This window comes from Microcaecilia unicolor, chromosome 4 (assembly GCF_901765095.1).
Source record: "Microcaecilia unicolor chromosome 4, aMicUni1.1, whole genome shotgun sequence".
Classification (NCBI taxonomy): Eukaryota; Metazoa; Chordata; class Amphibia; order Gymnophiona; family Siphonopidae; genus Microcaecilia; species Microcaecilia unicolor.
Genome location: NC_044034.1, coordinates 153418104 through 153436449, shown reverse-complemented (window position 1 = coordinate 153436449; position 18346 = coordinate 153418104). Strand labels below are relative to the sequence as shown.

Below are 18346 nucleotides of genomic sequence, written 5' to 3'. Positions count from 1 at the left end.
ACCTCTGCCACAGACATCCTTTCCACTCTGAGTTCATGCATTTTACACAATAACATTGTCAGAGGTTGCTCCTCTATCCACTGTAACAAAATTGAACATTTTGCCATCAAACAGGCTTTGCGAATGAACAACACTGGAGTTTGTATTCTCTCATGCAAATCTTTCATTCAGTCCAGCACACTCATTCTTACATTCACAGGTAAAAGTACCCCCAGCATATCACTTAAATGTGCCCACAACTGTGTCCAAAATTATTTGATCGGATAATCCCATATACAATGCTTCTGGGCACCCTCACTGTTCCCACATTTCTTATAGGCACCTGTAGTGGGCAGCCCCATTTTCCAAGCCCTACTGGGGTGTATGTACATTCTGTGCAGAAATTCATAGTGTAATTCTCAATGGTGACTAATTTCCACCAATTTTCCCTCTGAAAATCCTCCAACCCGTAGGTATCATCAAATTCCTCCCTCCTTTATACAATATATCCACCATGGGACTTATTCTATAAAGGTTATGCTCCTAATTTATGAGCATAATTTATTCTCCTAAACTACAAGCATAATCTATTAGGCAGACCTACCCACCACTATCTGCAAACCCTCATAGTAGAAGTCAATAAGGCTTAGTTGAATGGCCGGTAAAGGCCATCTCTCCTCAATCATCCTCTTCTAAACTTTGCTTTTGAGTGGCTTTCAACAATCTAAGAAAATTATATATTTATATGTAAGGATACCAATCCATGTCCAATAATTCATAGTTCTGCTTTAACGCTGCAAAATGCAATATTTGAGCTTCATTGGATTTTTCAGTGGAGAAGTGTAAGGTCATCAGAACAACTGGTCTCTGTGAAGCTTAATTTGCCCTCAACCTATGCAATTTTTCACTCAGTGAAGACATTTGATTACTAGATTAAATCTGATGACACTGGTCTAATTTCTTTGTGTGTAAACCTCTACAAATGAGGTATATAATGTCCGAATAAGAACCTGCCTCAGTACACATGAAGGAGATGTTCCAAGGTCTCTACTCACCTGTGCCTTTGGTGGAAGAGGCTTTATGTTTGCGGTGTGACTGGAAATAGGCAGGATATTGAGCTGGTCATCTATAACAAGGCAGTTCTTGCAAGAGGCTAAGGACAGAATGAACCTACAGCAAACAAAATCAAATATCCATCTGACAGACCTTCCTGAACCTTTGTTTTCAAGACACACGCACGATACAAATACAATGCAATGTAACTTGTCTCTACAAGCTGCACACTTTCAAGATCTGGAAAGGCTCTTTGCACCAATAAAAATACATAAAAATCAAAGTCTGGGGCAATGTAACCAAAACAAAGTCAGTCATATGAATCATAGATATCCAGTGTTGAATGCATGCTTCTCTGGGTGGCCATCCTGAAAGGCTAAAATAGGAATAGTACGGAGATCACTAACACAAAGAAACAGGACATCGCAATGCCACGTAATCTACGTCAATCAATTCATTATTAAGTGAAAACTAAAAGCAATAGCATAAAATAGGCAACACACCTTTCATTAAACCTTCCCACTACATCCTGATGTGCTTCTGTTCTGTAGCGAGAATGCACATCCTGGAAAAGAAAGAGGACAATGGGTAAATAAGGAATAGTTATTCATGCCTTCCAATTGTACAAGGGCAGGGAAACACTCCATGAAAAATACTGCTAGGAGAGTTGTTAAACAAACTGGACAAGTATTTTTTGCACTCAACAAACAAGCTGTGGAATATATTGCTAGAGGAAGCGGACAAGGCACCTATCATAGATGGGTTTATAATTCCTAGAGGGAGAAGCCCATAAACAATTAATAGCCAAGCAGACCTAGGTTGGAGCTGCAAGAAATGAACCTATTCTTTGGTATCTGTTGGGTACTTCTCCAAGTGACCTGGACTGACCAGCTGCACCAATCCAACCTGCACTATCAGCTGGAGGTAGAGAAATATTTGACTCGCTCCAGGCTGCAATGCTTTTTATACTGGTGTTGTCACTGAAAACTGTGTTCTTACCCCCATCTGCTGGTTAGGCAATATAACACACTGATATGGACTAATCTAGCTAGATGAAAAGGAAACAGCCATTATTGAAGGCTGCTAAGTGCAGCTGCCTCCACATTCCACTACACAATAAATCAATGTAATTCTTCATCACTGAGTTCTGTTTCTGGACTAGAAAATGTATTGCAACTACTTATACTGATCCTAAACTCAGAACTAATCTACCAATGATTACTATCTGCTTTTTTTTTTCCTTGCTTCAATTAGAATCCAAACCTATAGCAGCAATTAGGCAGTCCAAGATACGCCACATACCATGGTCATTGTGTAGAGTTTCTTCAGCGAGTTCATGGAGCGGAGGAGTATAACAACAATTCCACCTCCTGCGACAGTTTCCACAGTTCTAGCCAACAAGTTTGGAGTCAATGCTTCAAAATCCTAGGAAATCGATTGTGGGCAACGTTAAAATGAATAGTCTACGTGTTCAGATTCTAGTAAATCTCTTTTAGCTCAGATTAGATATAATGGGCTGACTGGACTCTTGGGTTGGGTTGATTTTGTCTCAAAGTACTTTACATCTATAGCAATGAAATGACCATACAAACTGCTCTAACAACATGTATCAAAGGCTTGAAAGTAACTTCCTGTTCACTGCAAAAAGGACAGTTATGGTCGACTCATATATTTGCCATAAGATGATGGAGTACATAATTTGCAAAAGCCAAAAAGAGTCTTCCAAAGAGTAATGAAACTGCAAAACTAGCCTGACTCCAATTACTTCAAGAAATGCAACAACAACAAAAAAAGGATAAAATAGTTTTTAAATCTGAATTTCAGATACTTCATTGATTAGGGAACGTAAGTTCCAATGACCTTTAACTCAAGCATTAGGAACATCTAATAGGCTTAGTAAAAACTAACAATTAAAATTACATTTGAGAAACACTCACCTGAAGAACACACATGCCATAAGTGTTGCCCAGTATTTTATGAGTTTCACTATAATAGCAATACCGAATGTTAGTTGAAGCTATGAAGAGCTCAAAAGGATCATCTTCCTTTATATTAAATGTTCCACTTTTTATTCTCTTTTGTAATTTTCTCATTTTCTTCTTATGGTGGCTACAAAAGAATGAATCTCATGATCAGACTTACAGGCAAGACATCAAGAAAAAAAGAAGCCCCAATTTCATTATTACAGTACGACAACTCCTTTTACCGCTCAAGGACTTGTTTGATGTTTTTATAACGTAAATCACGTTGACCAAATCTGGTGCAAGCACCCTAAGTAAACCTTCAACCCTGCGTCTACCCCATCCCTCCCCGAATCATTTTTTTTAAATATCTTTATTGATTCATAGATGCAACTACAGATCATAACAAATAACAACTTCACTGCACCACACTGTTACCTCACAGATAGCCAGCAATAATATCTTGAATTGGGTGTGGGGACTAATTGATTCTGATTGCTATTGAGGTGTGAGAGCTACTTATTGTTTGATATGTATGATCTGATATGAGTGAGCTTTACTATTATTATTGTAGTTCCATTTCTTATTAATTTTATTATATATTTCAATTTTGTAAACCACTTTGATATTTGTTTTATGTAAAGCAATATAATAAATTTAATAAATTATAAATTACAACTATAAGCTATAAGTGGGTTATTTGAAACCTGCCCACTCTTCCTGCAGGTAAAAAATAAGCACTGATAGTTCTTTGAGTTTGTGTGGCTGTCCAGATATAATATTTCACTTTGACTGAAGCTGCTCTTTGGTGTCTCCCTAATCCTGCCACATGGTTCGTATGGCCCCAATATTAACCCACCAGTTACTGTGCATGTGAGTATGATAGATCTGGCATTGAACATGAGCCATTAAAATGAGAAGTTGCAGAATATTACCTGCTGAATCCCAGCTCTTTTTTGTAACACCATAAGACAGACGGTCTCGCCTTTACAGTGGCTTTGGACAACATGTGGTGAAGTATAACCACCTGTCAAGACAGTTAAAAATGATTACTTTCTTTAAGTCAACCACAGTAGATTCCTTGTCTTAAAAGAAGTTGCCAACGAGCAGGGGAACACGAGATCTTTATTACCAGATCAAAGGGCCCATGCTTTTCTGAGCTGAGACTCAGATCAAGGCTGCCATAAGGTGATCCGAGTGTTTCCTCAATGCCTGCAATAACTCTATTATACCTCTTATACTACCACTGCATTGTGTCAGCTTTCAAAACAAAAAAGGAGGACTATTACAGCAAGTCAATTACCTGCATATTTATTTGATTTGTTTTTGTCTGAGACTTAGGGTCCCTTTTACTAAACCACAGTAAAAAAAAAATGGCCAGCGCTACTTTTGGCATATGAAATTGGTAAGCGCTGGGCCACTTTTTACCACGGAAGAAGGACTTTTTCAAAAAAAATCAGGCAGTAGAAAACAGAAATGTGTTGGCAGATAAGAGCCAAATGGCTCATCCAGTCTGCCCATTCACAGCAAATCACTATCTCCTCCTTTCCCTAAGGGATCCCACATGCTTGTCCCAGGCTTTCTTAAATTCAGACACAGTCCTTGTCTCCATCACCTCCACCCAGAGAAGGGAGTAACTAATGAGGTAATTAAATTGGCTGACGATACAAAGTTATTCAAAGTTGTCAAATCGTAAGAAGATTGTGAAAAATTACAAGAGGACCTTACGAGACTGGGCATCTAAATGGCAGATGACGTTTAATATGAGCAAGTGCAAAGTCACGCATGTGGGAAAGAGGATCCCCAATTATAGCTACGTAATACAAGGTTCCACATTAGGAGTCACCAACCAGGAAAGGGAATTAGGCATCATCATTGACGATATGTTGAAACCCTCTGCTCAGTGTGCGTCAGAGGCTAAGAAAGCAAACAGAATGTTAGGTATTATTAGGAAAGCAATGGAAAACAAAAATGAGGACGTTATAATGCCTTTGTATTGCTCCATGGTGCGACCGCACCTTGAATATTGTATTCAATTCTGGTCACCACATCTCAAAAAAAGGTATAGTGAAATTAGAAAAGGTACAGAGAAGGGTGACGAAAAAGATAAATGGGATGGGACGACTTCCCTATGAGGAAAGGCTAAAACGGCTAGGGCTCTTCAGCTTGGAGAAAAGACGGCTGAGGGGAGATATGATAGAGGTCTATAAAATAATGAGTGGAGTGGAACGGGTAGATGTGAATTGATTGTTTACTCTTTCCAAAAATACCAGGACTAGGGGGCATGCAATGAAACTACAAAGTAGTAAATTTAAAACGAATCGGAGAAAATGTTTCTTCACTCAACGTGTAATTAAACTCTGGGATTCGTTGCCAGTAGATTGGTGAGGCAAGATTTCCCTTCACTAAATCCATGGGGATATGATAGAGACGTTTAAATACCTCAGTGGCGTCAATATACAGTAGGCGAGCCTATTTCAAATGAAGGAAAACTCTGGAATGAGGGCGCATACAATAAAGTTAAGAGGAAATAGACTTAAGAGGAATCTAAGAAAAAACTCTTTCACCAGAAAGGTGGTGGATGTGTGGAACGGCCTCCCGGTGGAAGTTGTAGAGCGAGGACTGTGTCAGAATTTAAGCAAGCATGCAACAGGCATGTGGGATCCGTTAGGAAAGGAAGAGTTGGTGGTTACTGAGGATGGGCAGACTGGATGGTCCACTTGGCCCTTATCTTCCATCACGTTTCGCTGTGTTCTCTGCACGGGGCTAACCCCTGTCTGTAGGCTGAGACAGCTTGTGGTGTGGCATAGTTTAATATTTTATATTAAAACATTTTTTAGACTGCCTTTCACATGAGACATCAAAGCAGTTTACAGTAAAAATAAGAAAAAAAAAAGCTTATAACAAAATGTAGGACACAAGTATTAAATAGCAAATTAGAAAAACACAAAAATACACCCCTTTCTTACCACTGTCCTCAACATTCAAGATCCCCTCACCAAAGGCGTGTGTAAAGACAAACTTTTAAGACGAGCTTTAAAATTATTTTACAATGTCTCAGCTCAGAATAAAGGGTCAAAGGGGTCATGGATTTGATATACCACCTTTCTGTAGCACAACCAAAGTGAGTTACATATTACATACAGGTACTTTCTCTGTCTGTACTGAGCTCACAATTTAAGTGAAAGTGGAAGAGAGTTCCAAATAATGGAAGCAAGAAGTTGAGCATTCTACTGGATTCAAAAAGGGAAAGAGGAACACGAAGAACAGTTAAATAATGCTTAGAATGTGAACAAAGAGAACACAAAGGGGTGCATGGAATCAGACCATGCAACAAATATTTAGGCAAACCCATGTAAAAGGTCTATGTGCTAGTGGAAGAATTTTAAACTTAATCCTCCACAAGACAGGAAACAAGTGTGTTTCTATCACCAGGGGCATGACGTGAACAAATTTTATAAAGTTACTCAACTGCTACATTTTGATAAGTGGCCCTTAGATCAATAAATAAGGCATTACAGTAATGAAAACCTGAAATAACCCAAGAATGAATCAGTGTATGTAAAAAGCAGTATGATCAACTTCTGAGGAATATGCCAGAACACCTGAAACAGAGCCCTCACACAATGTTAGCAATTCTGTAAATTGGCCCTTTATTTATGGCACCCTGATATAGCATTGGGAGCACCAATTCTACAATGGCAACAGGGTGCTCTGATGCTGTTACAAAAAAATACTAGTGTAAACCCACACTGGTGAGCCAAAATGGCACACCTGCTTATACCAAGTCAAAATCTCCTTGAGTGAATTCCTTCAAAAAGGTGGTAAACAAATCCTAACAAAAAAAATAAAATGGCAGGCATAGGAGAGCACTCATCTGATAGTATTCTATAAGATGTGCACGTTGATGAGCGATATTCCCACATCCTGCCCATGCTCCTCCCACATGTATGCTCCCTTTTCAATTGCACACCATGCCTCTTATGAGGAAGCTTACAGAATAGCGTTTTTGGCAAGCGTGCATGCTTAAGTGGCACCTATACTGCATCTATGCATATCAGGCACACCTTATATAGAACTGCCCTGTGTCCAAAGCAGGAAAGAAATCATACTTGGAGAGGAATCTACCCAGATTTCATCTCTCAGTAATAAAGCATTTGACTTGCTTACTGCATTAGGGAGCAATGTTATTTTTTCTTTTACATATGCCATCAGAAACTCTGCGCTGTGTTTCAGCACAGAGCCCTAACACACGGCTTTCTGCATCAGATCCCTTATATGATTTTTTTCTCCCAGAAAAGTGGCCTAGAAGCCCCAATAAATAAACTCTGTATTAAAGAAACTAAAAACATTACAATCACAGTAATCCCAACTTCTCATAACAGTAGCCATACTAAGTCAGACCAATGGTCCATCTAGCCCAGAATCCTGTTTTCAAAACAGTGGCCAAGCCAGGTCACAAGTACCTGGCAGAAATCCAAATCGTGGCAAAAAAACCTGAAAGAGAACTGAATATTATCTGTCCATATTTCAGCCACAATTATAACATTTTATTCTTTCATTTGTCTTTACCTGATCTTTGCCATGATCACCCACTACTACAAACATTGTTCGGTGTTGTTCTGCCACTCCATTTTCAATTAGCACCCGGATACGATTGTCTATCTTTTTCCGCTGCATTACTCAATATAAATGTCTAGAAAATACAACAAACAGGGAACAACAAAACAATAACCTAGTGAGAATAAACAAACTATAATCATACTTGACCCTACTACATCTCTAGCAGCCTGATTTCAACAGCTGAACACTTTTATACCTAATGTATTACGTTCTATTCTTTCCAAACAATGTAAAATACATTTACACTTGAGTTTTATGTCAAGCCCTTGAAAATTTTACTGTTACTTTGCTGTCCAAGACCTAGCTCAGTACAAACAAGCAACTAGTGTCTATTTACATTCAGACTAGTTACATACAAGCACAGCTCAATCAGGGACCAATGTAGAAAACTAACATGGGCTGAAGCATGAGGTTAACGAGCGATCTACACACGCGTTATGAGGCACTATGCCAAAAGAGGTTAAATCATCTATGTTATAGCCCTATGGCTACTAGACTTGGCCAATTGACCATGGGCAAAGAAGTCTGGGATCTATGTTAGAACTGTTGAATGCGGGGAGATTGTTACTTTGTAGTTTTTAATGTTTTACTAATGGCCCTGTTTACTAAGGTGCGTTAGTGTTTTCAGCATGCACACTAACCATGTAGGCGCCTATAGGAATATTGTAGGCGCGTACATGGTTTACGTGCGTTAAAAATGTTAATGCACCTACAGCGCGGCTTAGTAAAGAGTGCCCTAAGTTTAGTATTCCTTCATTTTGTTACTCTTCGACAACCCAGCTAAACTTAGTTCTGTTTGGAGACTCTCACCTTCACTCATGTCAGATTATTGCAATGTAAGCATTCTTTGTTATGTATTTCCCTGGTGAATTGGTTTGGTGGTTTGGTGGTTTGATGCTTCCCCCCCCCCCCCCCTTGTTTTGTATAATGTTTAATAAAAGGATTGAACTAAAACACCTAGTATTAGCTAATCCACAGCAATGCAGAGAAGTTTATAATCTATGTGCTGATGTCCACAATGTGAAAAATCTACCACGTCAGAGGTAGCACAGAAGGGACAGGAGTCCCCAACAGTTTTCTGCACAGTTCACTGGTAACCTAGGTCCTCTTCCTTGTTCCCCGGACTTCCAAAAACAATCCCTAGTAGCCTAGCAGCCCCGGCTCAAAACCTAACCTCTGTTATCTAGTGGCATTCCCCCATCTGACCCCCGTCTCCCACTCGCCTCGGGTGCCAACATCTTGAAAAACGGCGGTGACTAACCACCACGAGGTACATCTTGGGATTCACCGAGCAAGGTCGGTCTGCTGAATTATACGAATTTTTTTCCCCTTAATTTGGTAAATGTTCTTATTTGGCAGACTGGCCCTGCCCAGTGCATCACAGGATGCAAAGATACCAAGTCACACACATTCGGCTGTAGTCACACTCTTACACGCCGAGCACCCATCCTCACATGCATTCGGGGATCGGCCTCCCATTCACTTGATATTGCCATCTCTCTCTCTATCGCCCACCCTTGTTCGCGACACGGCACCTGTCCCTCAACTCCCCCCACCCCGATCACACTGATACCTGACTCTGAGGTCGCCCACTAGCAATCCTTCAGCTTTCCTTCTCCGGTGCGCCGTGATCGTCCCTATGAAACACTACTACTCACATGCGCAACACACACAACCCTATCATCACCTCTCTCCCACTTCATCCCGCCTTGCCGGAAACAGGAAGTTGCGTCAGAGGAGAGTGCAGTAGGCCTTTCTGATAGTGGAGTCGGCGCTGCTTTACAAATCTCTATAGGAGAAACTCTGTGAAGGTGCGCTTTTACTAGCCATAGAGTCCGAAGACGATGCGCTGCATTTTCGTGGTAGAAAAAGATACAAGCCGCTATCCATTGCGACAAAGTACGTTCTGTGACCGGTTGAGGCAGCTGCCGCTCCCGTAGAAAAAGAAATAACTGAGATGGGCGGCTTCGACCTACTACTACTTATCATTTCTGTAGCGCTACTAGACGTACAGCAGCGCTGTACACTTGAACATGAAGAGCCAGGCCCTTATCGACAGAGCTTGCAATCTAATTAGGACAAACAGGACAAATAAGAGATAAGAGAATATTAAAGTGATGTTGCTTTTAACTCCTAACCCTTGTTCACTTGTTCAGAACCCTTATTTTATCATCCTCACTTTAATATTCCCTTATCTCTTGTCCTGTTTGTCCTAATTAGATTGTAAGCTCTGTCGAGCAGGGACTGTCTCTTCATGTTCAAGTGTACAGCGCTGCGTACGTCTAGTAGCGCTATAGAAATGATAAGCAGTAGTAGTAATTTACCCAGTGAACGGAGGTCCTGGGGAGGAATGTAGGGTGAGATGAGAGTGGAGAGGTACTGAGGAGCTGCAGAGTGAATGCACTTATAGGTCAATAAGAGGATTTTTAACTGTATGCAGAAACGGATAGGGAGCCAGTGAAGTGACTTGAGGAGAGGGCTAATATGAGCATAGTGACATTGGCGGAATATTAGTTGTGCAGCAGAATGGCATGTGCGAGTTAAAAACGGGACTATGTAAAAGCCAGATCTGCGAGATCCCCAGGATCTTCCGGATCTGTTGTTAAGTACTACCTTAAGACTGGAGCGCATCTTTGTTTTGACGGCGGCCATCAAAACAAAGAAGCGCTCATTCTGTCATTAAACCTTGTTTTAACCTCGAACGCCAGATCCCGCTGTCACACCCCCTGTGATGTAACGTTACCTTCCCGTGGAGAGGAACCAGTCAAATTTATTGTTAGAATGGGGGCTCACCACTTTCAAGGAGAAAGAGATTGGTATGCAATAATACATCAACAGTCTTTTAAAAAAAAAAAAAAATTTCGGAAGATATATGTAAAATATCCGTATCTAAACGAATAGGTTAAGAAAAAATGAACTTTTAAAGGTTTTGTAATCGAATTTGGGAGGAGCCCACTGTATCCGTGTTTTACGTTTTGCCAATGGTGGGACACCTTTTGCCAAGTGTAAGTTCTCACACACAGTCTAATGTATACAATCGACGTTGGTAATCATCAGTATGAACAGATCGACAGAATAGTGGAAGTATTATGGATTGATTGAAATAAAATGGAGACACCACCTTAGGAAGAAAGGTTGAGTGTAGTCGAAGGACTATCTTTTTATGCAGCATGTGCGTATATGGCTTATAGTGTACCAGTGCTTGAAACTCAGCAATATGGTGTGCTGATGTGATTGTAATCAAAAAGATCTATTTCCATGTGATATAGTCAACAGCTGGGCTGAAGCATCGCTTATACCAGGGCCAGTGCTAGGGTCTCTGGTGCCCCCCAGCAAACTATTAGTTGGTCCCCCCCTGTTCCAGCATTTCCAGCATAGTGCCTTAAAAGGTAAAGAACAAAAGGGGTTTTTTTTACCTCGACAACTTTTTAATTTATTTGAAAGCTTCCCATATCTCTCTATATAAAACGCACCTCCAACGTTCTAATGAAGCCTCAAGTTTCCCAACATTCTAAATGTGTCAAGGTGTAGATCGCTTTTGCACCATGAGTGTCAGCCCCGCCTTCGCGTCACAATGTGATGACGTAGAGGGCGGAGCACTTACACTCGACGACTCAAAATGCCCACCCGTACCAATGCGACAGAACGTGACGTCACACGCTATGCGAATGTGAAAGACCAGCAAGAAAGTGAGCGAGGGAGCGAGCCAGCCTGAACGTGACAGCCTAAACATCAGAGGGAGGGAGGGAGGCAAGCAGGCAGGCTACTTGAACATCAGAGGACGCCCACCCGTTCCCATGCGACAAAAAGTGATGTCACGTAACGCGAACGACCTGCAGGAAAGTGAGCGAGGGAGCGAGCACGAAACGCGAAACACCGGAAAGTGAGCGAGAGAGCGAGCCAGCCTGAACGTGATAGGAAGGGAGCGACACAACCTAAACGTGGGAGGGAGCCAGCCAGCCAGCCACCTTGATCATGGCAGTGGGAGGGAGGGCCACGACCCTGAAAGGCGGAGGGAGGGGGACACATGACCATGAAGCAGGGAGGGGGAGGGGAGGAAAAAGGAAAGGGGGAGGGGAGGGAAGACAGGGGGGAGAAGGAAGGAGGGCGGGAGATGGAGGGGGGCTCCTGCCACACACACACACTCTCTATCATTCTCACACACACACACACTCAGCCTCACTCTATGTCAAACACACACACTCGCACATTCACTCTGTCTCTCTCACACAGTCACTCACACACACTCTCTCAAACATAAACACTACGATGAAAATCTTGCTAGCGCCCGTTTCATTGGTCTCAGAAACGGGCCTTTGTTACTAGTGTAGATATACAGTGGTGGAAATAAGTATTTGATCCCTTGCTGATTTTGTAAGTTTGCCCACTGACAAAGACATGAGCAGCCCATAATTGAAGGGTAGGTTATTGGTAACAGTGAGAGATAGCACATCACAAATTAAATCCGGAAAATCACATTGTGGAAAGTATATGAATTTATTTGCATTCTGCAGAGGGAAATAAGTATTTAATCCCTCTGGCAAACAAGACCTAATACTTGGTGGCAAAACCCTTGTTGGCAAGCACAGCGGTCAGACGTCTTCTGTAGTCGATGATGAGGTTTGCACACATGTCAGGAGGAATTTTGGTCCACTCCTCTTTGCAGATCATCTCTAAATCATTAAGAGTTCTGGGCTGTCGCTTGGCAACTCGCAGCTTCAGCTCCCTCCATAAGTTTTCAATGGGATTAAGGTCTGGTGACTGGCTAGGCCACTCCATGACCCTAATGTGCTTCTTCCTGAGCCACTCCTTTGTTGCCTTGGCTGTATGTTTTGGGTCATTGTCGTGCTGGAAGACCCAGCCACGACCCATTTTTAAGGCCCTGGCGGAGGGAAGGAGGTTGTCACTCAGAATTGTACGGTACATGGCCCCATCCATTCTCCCATTGATGCGGTGAAGTAGTCCTGTGCCCTTAGCAGAGAAACACCCCCAAAACATAACATTTCCACCTCCATGCTTGACAGTGGGGACGGTGTTCTTTGGGTCATAGGCAGCATTTCTCTTCCTCCAAACACGGCGAGTTGAGTTCATGCCAAAGAGCTCAATTTTTGTCTCATCTGACCACAGCACCTTCTCCCAATCACTCTCGGCATCATCCAGGTGTTCACTGGCAAACTTCAGACGGGCCGTCACATGTGCCTTCCGGAGCAGGGGGACCTTGCGGGCACTGCAGGATTGCAATCCGTTATGTCGTAATGTGTTACCAATGGTTTTCGTGGTGACAGTGGTCCCAGCTGCCTTGAGATCATTGACAAGTTCCCCCCTTGTAGTTGTAGGCTGATTTCTAACCTTCCTCATGATCAAGGATACCCCACGAGGTGAGATTTTGCGTGGAGCCCCAGATCTTTGTCGATTGACAGTCATTTTGTACTTCTTCCATTTTCTTACTATGGCACCAACAGTTGTCTCCTTCTCGCCCAGCGTCTTACTGATGGTTTTGTAGCCCATTCCAGCCTTGTGCAGGTGTATGATCTTGTCCCTGACATCCTTAGACAGCTCCTTGCTCTTGGCCATTTTGTAGAGGTTAGAGTCTGACTGATTCACTGAGTCTGTGGACAGGTGTCTTTCATACAGGTGACCATTGCCGACAGCTGTCTGTCATGCAGGTAACGAGTTGATTTGGAGCATCTACCTGGTCTGTAGGGGCCAGATCTCTTACTGGTTGGTGGGGGATCAAATACTTATTTCCCTCTGCAGAATGCAAATAAATTCATATACTTTCCACAATGTGATTTTCCGGATTTAATTTGTGATGTGCTATCTCTCACTGTTACCAATAACCTACCCTTCAATTATGAGCTGCTCATGTCTTTGTCAGTGGGCAAACTTACAAAATCAGCAAGGGATCAAATACTTATTTCCACCACTGTATGAGCTGCTGCATCCACGTTGTTCTTCATTGTTGGTAGAATTTTAAACTCACTTATATTTTCAAACATACCAAATTGTGTAGCATATGGATGTACACAGAGAAAGTATAGTAAGTGGAGGAGTGGCCTAGTGGTTAGAACACTGGTCTTGCAATCCAGAGGTGGCTGGTTCAAATCCCACTGCTGCTCCTTGTGATCTTGGGCAAGTCGTTTAACCCTCCATTGCCTCAGTTACAAACCAAGATTGTGAGCCCTCCTGGGACAGAGAACTATCCAGTGTACCTCAATGTAACTCACTTTGAGCTACTACTGAAAAAGGTGTGAGCAAAATAAACAATAACTTTTCATAGGTAGAGTAGTAATTTGTTTATAAATTGTAATCAGTGTGTCATTTGGAGGAGCACACTTTTACATTCATGCAGAGATTTGTTTTCTCCTGGTAATGGGCAACTAAAGCAGATATCATGAGAATCAGGTGCTCAACATTCAGACTTTCTATCCATTTATTTACTTATTTATTACATTTATATCCCACATTAGACATGAATTAGGTTGTAACCTGGGACATGAATTAGGTTGTAACCTGGGAGCATTTAAAATATTTTTTATTTCCTGTGCCTACATTAAAAGAAAAAATAGCATGTGGGAATTCACTCCATTTGTTTTGTGGATTGCAGTGGTAGATTATAAAAATGTGCTTGCGTTTTTTATTACTACTATTTCACAGACAGGTATTGAATAATGAGGGGTTTCTTTCATGCAGAAGTTCTGTCCTGCATCAGTCTAAATGTGACATTGTCCAGTTCAGCACAGTATTAGCCGCCAAGTTTATACGAAGTTAATTATGTTCAGTGGAAAATAAATCTGTTGCCTCAGGCTGCTTGCTATGTGAATATTCTATCACTGTTTCATTATTAATATTATATATTAAGGACATTTGCTTTAAACTTTGCTTTAATTCATTTATCCAGTCCTTACATGCACACGGTTTTGCTTTTTAAACCCAAAGGTGAATCCTAAGGGCAGCTGAACGATTAAGTATAAACTGTGTTGTTTCTGACTTTACTTGTTTTGGACTGCTTTGGGTCCTGCTAATCTGTACATCTGCTGTCTTAGCAAAGTACAGAAGAAAATGATTTTTGTTACTTTCACTAGAATTTTTACTGCTTGTAGAATCTGGCTTTCTTGGGGAGGGGGGGGGGGCAAGGTGACTGTGGCACGGCAAAGGTTGGGCAGGCCGGGAGCTGGGATGGAGATTACTTGTGGCGGGGACAGGTTAGATTCCTGTACGGATGGGTTAGATTTATGTCCCCATGCAACTCTGTTGTCTGGAGGGTTGCTGAGGATTTTATTTTTTAACTTTAAGAGAAAAGAGCACCAAATAAAGCTGTGTAGCTCAAACAAGTATGGGCAATGGGCAGATCCCTTGGGCACTCAAGACTGCCTACCACCAGGCAGAGGACAGCCGAGGCTCCAAACAGATATCAAAGAGGAAGAAGGGGGGGGAGGGACTCGGCCACACGAGTGTGACACCCTAAGGCACAGAAAGACCGCCGTGGGCCTCAACCCCAGTCCAGCAGCAGAGGGTGAATAGGAAATTGTGAATAATTTTTTCTCTCACTCAAAAGAGAAATTATACAAAAGGGGTTGACAATATCTTTCCATGGGCAAAATAACCCTGAAATTTTAACACGGTAGGCCCATATTTGGTGAGAAGGAAAAAAATGGAGAAGAAACATATTGAGTTCATAAACAGTCAGATATAAAAAAAAAAAAAAAAGAATTTCAAAGAAATAAAGTCCCATAAAATACCTAGTGCAGTTTTGTAGGAACTGCTGTTCCAACTTGGTCATAAAAACACTGACGTTAGGCAATTGCTCCTTTCAAACCACCTCTCCCCAATACAGAAACAGTAGAACTGGGGATAATTTAATGAGACATGCCTTCCCCAGCCCACCCAAGATTGTTGTATTTCCTTTGTTATAAAGTATATCATGAAACCTAGTGATTGACTGCTCCTATAGTTTTTATCAAGGTTCTTTTGTATAGTGTAGTTGGGTATGGTTGTATTGAGTACTGCTGTCTATTGGTGAAGAACTGCAATACCTGTTGCCATGGGACAGAGACACTGTGGTTAAAGTACAGAATACATCCTTTGACATCCAACAGTGATAGCTAATGGTTAAATATATTACACTTGGTTTCATTGTATCTTTTTCTCCCCCAAATGAAGGGAATGTTTGGTAACAGCTTTAGTCTGTCATTACAAGGTCAGAAGCACATGCAGAGAGGCTTAGAAAGAACACCATGAACCATACTCTGTATGCGCTCCCTGCTTGATTCTGCTATTCTTGACATTATAGCAAGTGCTGAATCTCTATAAAGTAGAACGCTTTCTCATTAGGGCATCTTTTAGAATTGGCTCACCATAGGGCACATGGCTCTAATGGCATGTGGCTCTTATATTAGATTGTCCCTTAGAAAGATTACATATTTTGTTCTATTTTTTTTTTTGGCCAAGTGATAAACCGCTGCTGCTATGTTTCAAGGACCTTGACATCAACTTGGATTTGTTTGGCTTAATTTATAAAGGGTCTTTTTTTTTTAACTAAAGCTTAGCTCGAGCAATCAATCTGCAGCAGGGCCCATTTTATTCCTATGGGCCCTGCTACAGGTAACTCGAGCTAAGCTTTAGTAAAAGACCCCAAAAGTGGCAACAGATGGAGCTGTTATCTCATGGAAATCTGCACAGGAAGAGCAACCATACTAAAAGAAGGGCACCACGTAACCTCTGATTCTTGTCAACGTTGCTTTAGTCCACCCCTCCCCTTCCTTACTCATATCACTCAGAGCTGGAGCTTAATTAGCAAAGGCAACCTAAAATAGCCCACAGTACTGGGGGATCCAGGGAATGCAGAAACTGGAGCTCCCAAGTGTAAAGCAATAGCTAGCATTTGTGAAGTCGTAGATTAAGTCTGTCTCTCTCTCTTTAGGTACAGACCACCATAAGAAAAAGCCTGTGTTACTCAGGAAAATTCCTGTATACTGGTAGGGCGCTCATCAACCTTGAAAACCCAGAAACAAAAGTTAAAGAGACTGAGAATCTGTTGCAACAGATAGGCATTTGAGTTACAAGTCAATGAACTCTGGTTGTAAGTCATGTTAGTATAAGAAGATTGAAGGAGTAAAAGAGAAATGCTATATGCACACATGCAAAAACAAAAGTTAACATTATTATGGTATGTATCAAGAGATTAATTATATTTAATGTCTGATAATAAACAGATCTCTCTAGTTAATTCTTTGTACCCCAATAGAAGTGGCAAAGAATTACACAGAAGGGGTCAGTAACTGGCAGTTTGGAGGTAAAAGCTCTGAAAGTTTAACCAGAATAGGATAAAATTTGACATGTGGGAAAAACCAGTAAGGAGATACACCAAAAATGGTGCAAATCAGCTGGGACATTCAGATTTTTTTTAAAGCACTCCCCACCCCCCAAAAAAATGGTTCAATTCCTTTCAATGGCAGGTGGTTCTAGCTGCTGTAGCACAGAAACATAATGTACAGTGAAATAAAGCAGTTGGAAAATTCCTCCTTTCAAACTGTCTCCCCCCTTTTCTTTTCTTTACTATCCTAACCCCATAAACTACTGTCCATGCAACTGCCTCAACACCAAATATACCCTCCAATTGGTATCATCCTCAAACTCTACCTCCCCTGCCTCACTACCCACAAAATCTATCCCACCACCCTACAACCTGCTTCACCCTCAAAAGATTATGTCCCTGCCACACCAACAACATGCTGCAAACTGTACATACCACATTAAAGTACTCCCTGCAACTGCCCTAACATGTCCCGCCCCCCATCCACACAAAATGAATACAAATACAAAATATCTACACACACACACTTACAAAACACAGAAACAAAGGCAACACAGACATGTACGTGATCATGCACACATGCACATGTGGAGAGGTGTTAGAAAGAATTCCATAAGCCATGCTATGTATGCTTTTCCCACTTGTGTGAACTTACAGCTGTTACAATTTCCAAATTAATCAACATTAGCTCAACATCATATCATCACAGGAGATAGGTATAACTAATTGAACTTAACATGTAAGAATGAGGAAGTAAATTTGTGATGTATCCTAACATCCAAAAACACTCAAACTCTCACTGTCTGCTTTTACAGTCTCAATATTATTTATAGAGGCTGCTGTAACTGACAAATTCCTGATAGCATTAATAAAGAAAACCCATCATTCTAAGGAGACTCTTTCCTGTTATGTTTGGAGGGTGCAGGTTGGCCTCAAACAGGACCACAGATTCAGGGATTTACAATTTACAATAATCAAATAGGACGAGACACTCAATAGGTCCAACAGTTCAAGGATCAACATCTAAAATGCCAGTGCAGCAAGGTCAAGTATTAATGACAGAATGGACAAGTTATAAGGAATGACAAATATCTACATTACCAGTCCTCCACTATTTGAGGATAAACAGGTGTTTCAAAATACCTCAGCTTCACAGTAAGTATGAAGTGGCAGTATAGATTATAGATTTCCATTGCAAAAAAGGGGAAGCAACTACTGCTAGTCAGAACATCACACTGTGCTGCTGTTCTGTATAAATCACTGCAGCCTGTTCAGCATTTATACAAATTAAGCCAGTCTGTTACAAGAGTATGTGTAAACCTGGCAAAAAAAACCGATACCTACATATCTTGCCTGAAGTTTTCCTCTGAGCTTCTATGCAATTACTGAAGATAGATGCAGCATCATTCTAGGA

General features: G+C 41.3%; 1 protein-coding gene across 2 annotated transcripts in view; it reads right to left on the bottom strand.

The window, feature by feature from the left end:
- Nucleotides 1-9362, bottom strand: part of NAT10 (N-acetyltransferase 10) — a 62564-nt gene extending 53202 nt beyond the window's left edge. Inside the window, exons 1-7 of one of the 2 annotated variants that reach the window (XM_030200767.1) lie at nt 9304-9362; nt 7566-7689; nt 3929-4020; nt 2970-3141; nt 2335-2457; nt 1536-1597; nt 1035-1149 (exon numbers count right to left, since the gene is read on the bottom strand). In XM_030200767.1, the coding sequence (XP_030056627.1) occupies nt 1035-1149; nt 1536-1597; nt 2335-2457; nt 2970-3141; nt 3929-4020; nt 7566-7673 (672 nt within the window). In that variant the 5' untranslated portion in view covers nt 7674-7689; nt 9304-9362. The other variant, XM_030200766.1, reaches the window with a different exon arrangement.
- Between the last annotated feature and the right edge of the window lie 8984 nt (nt 9363-18346).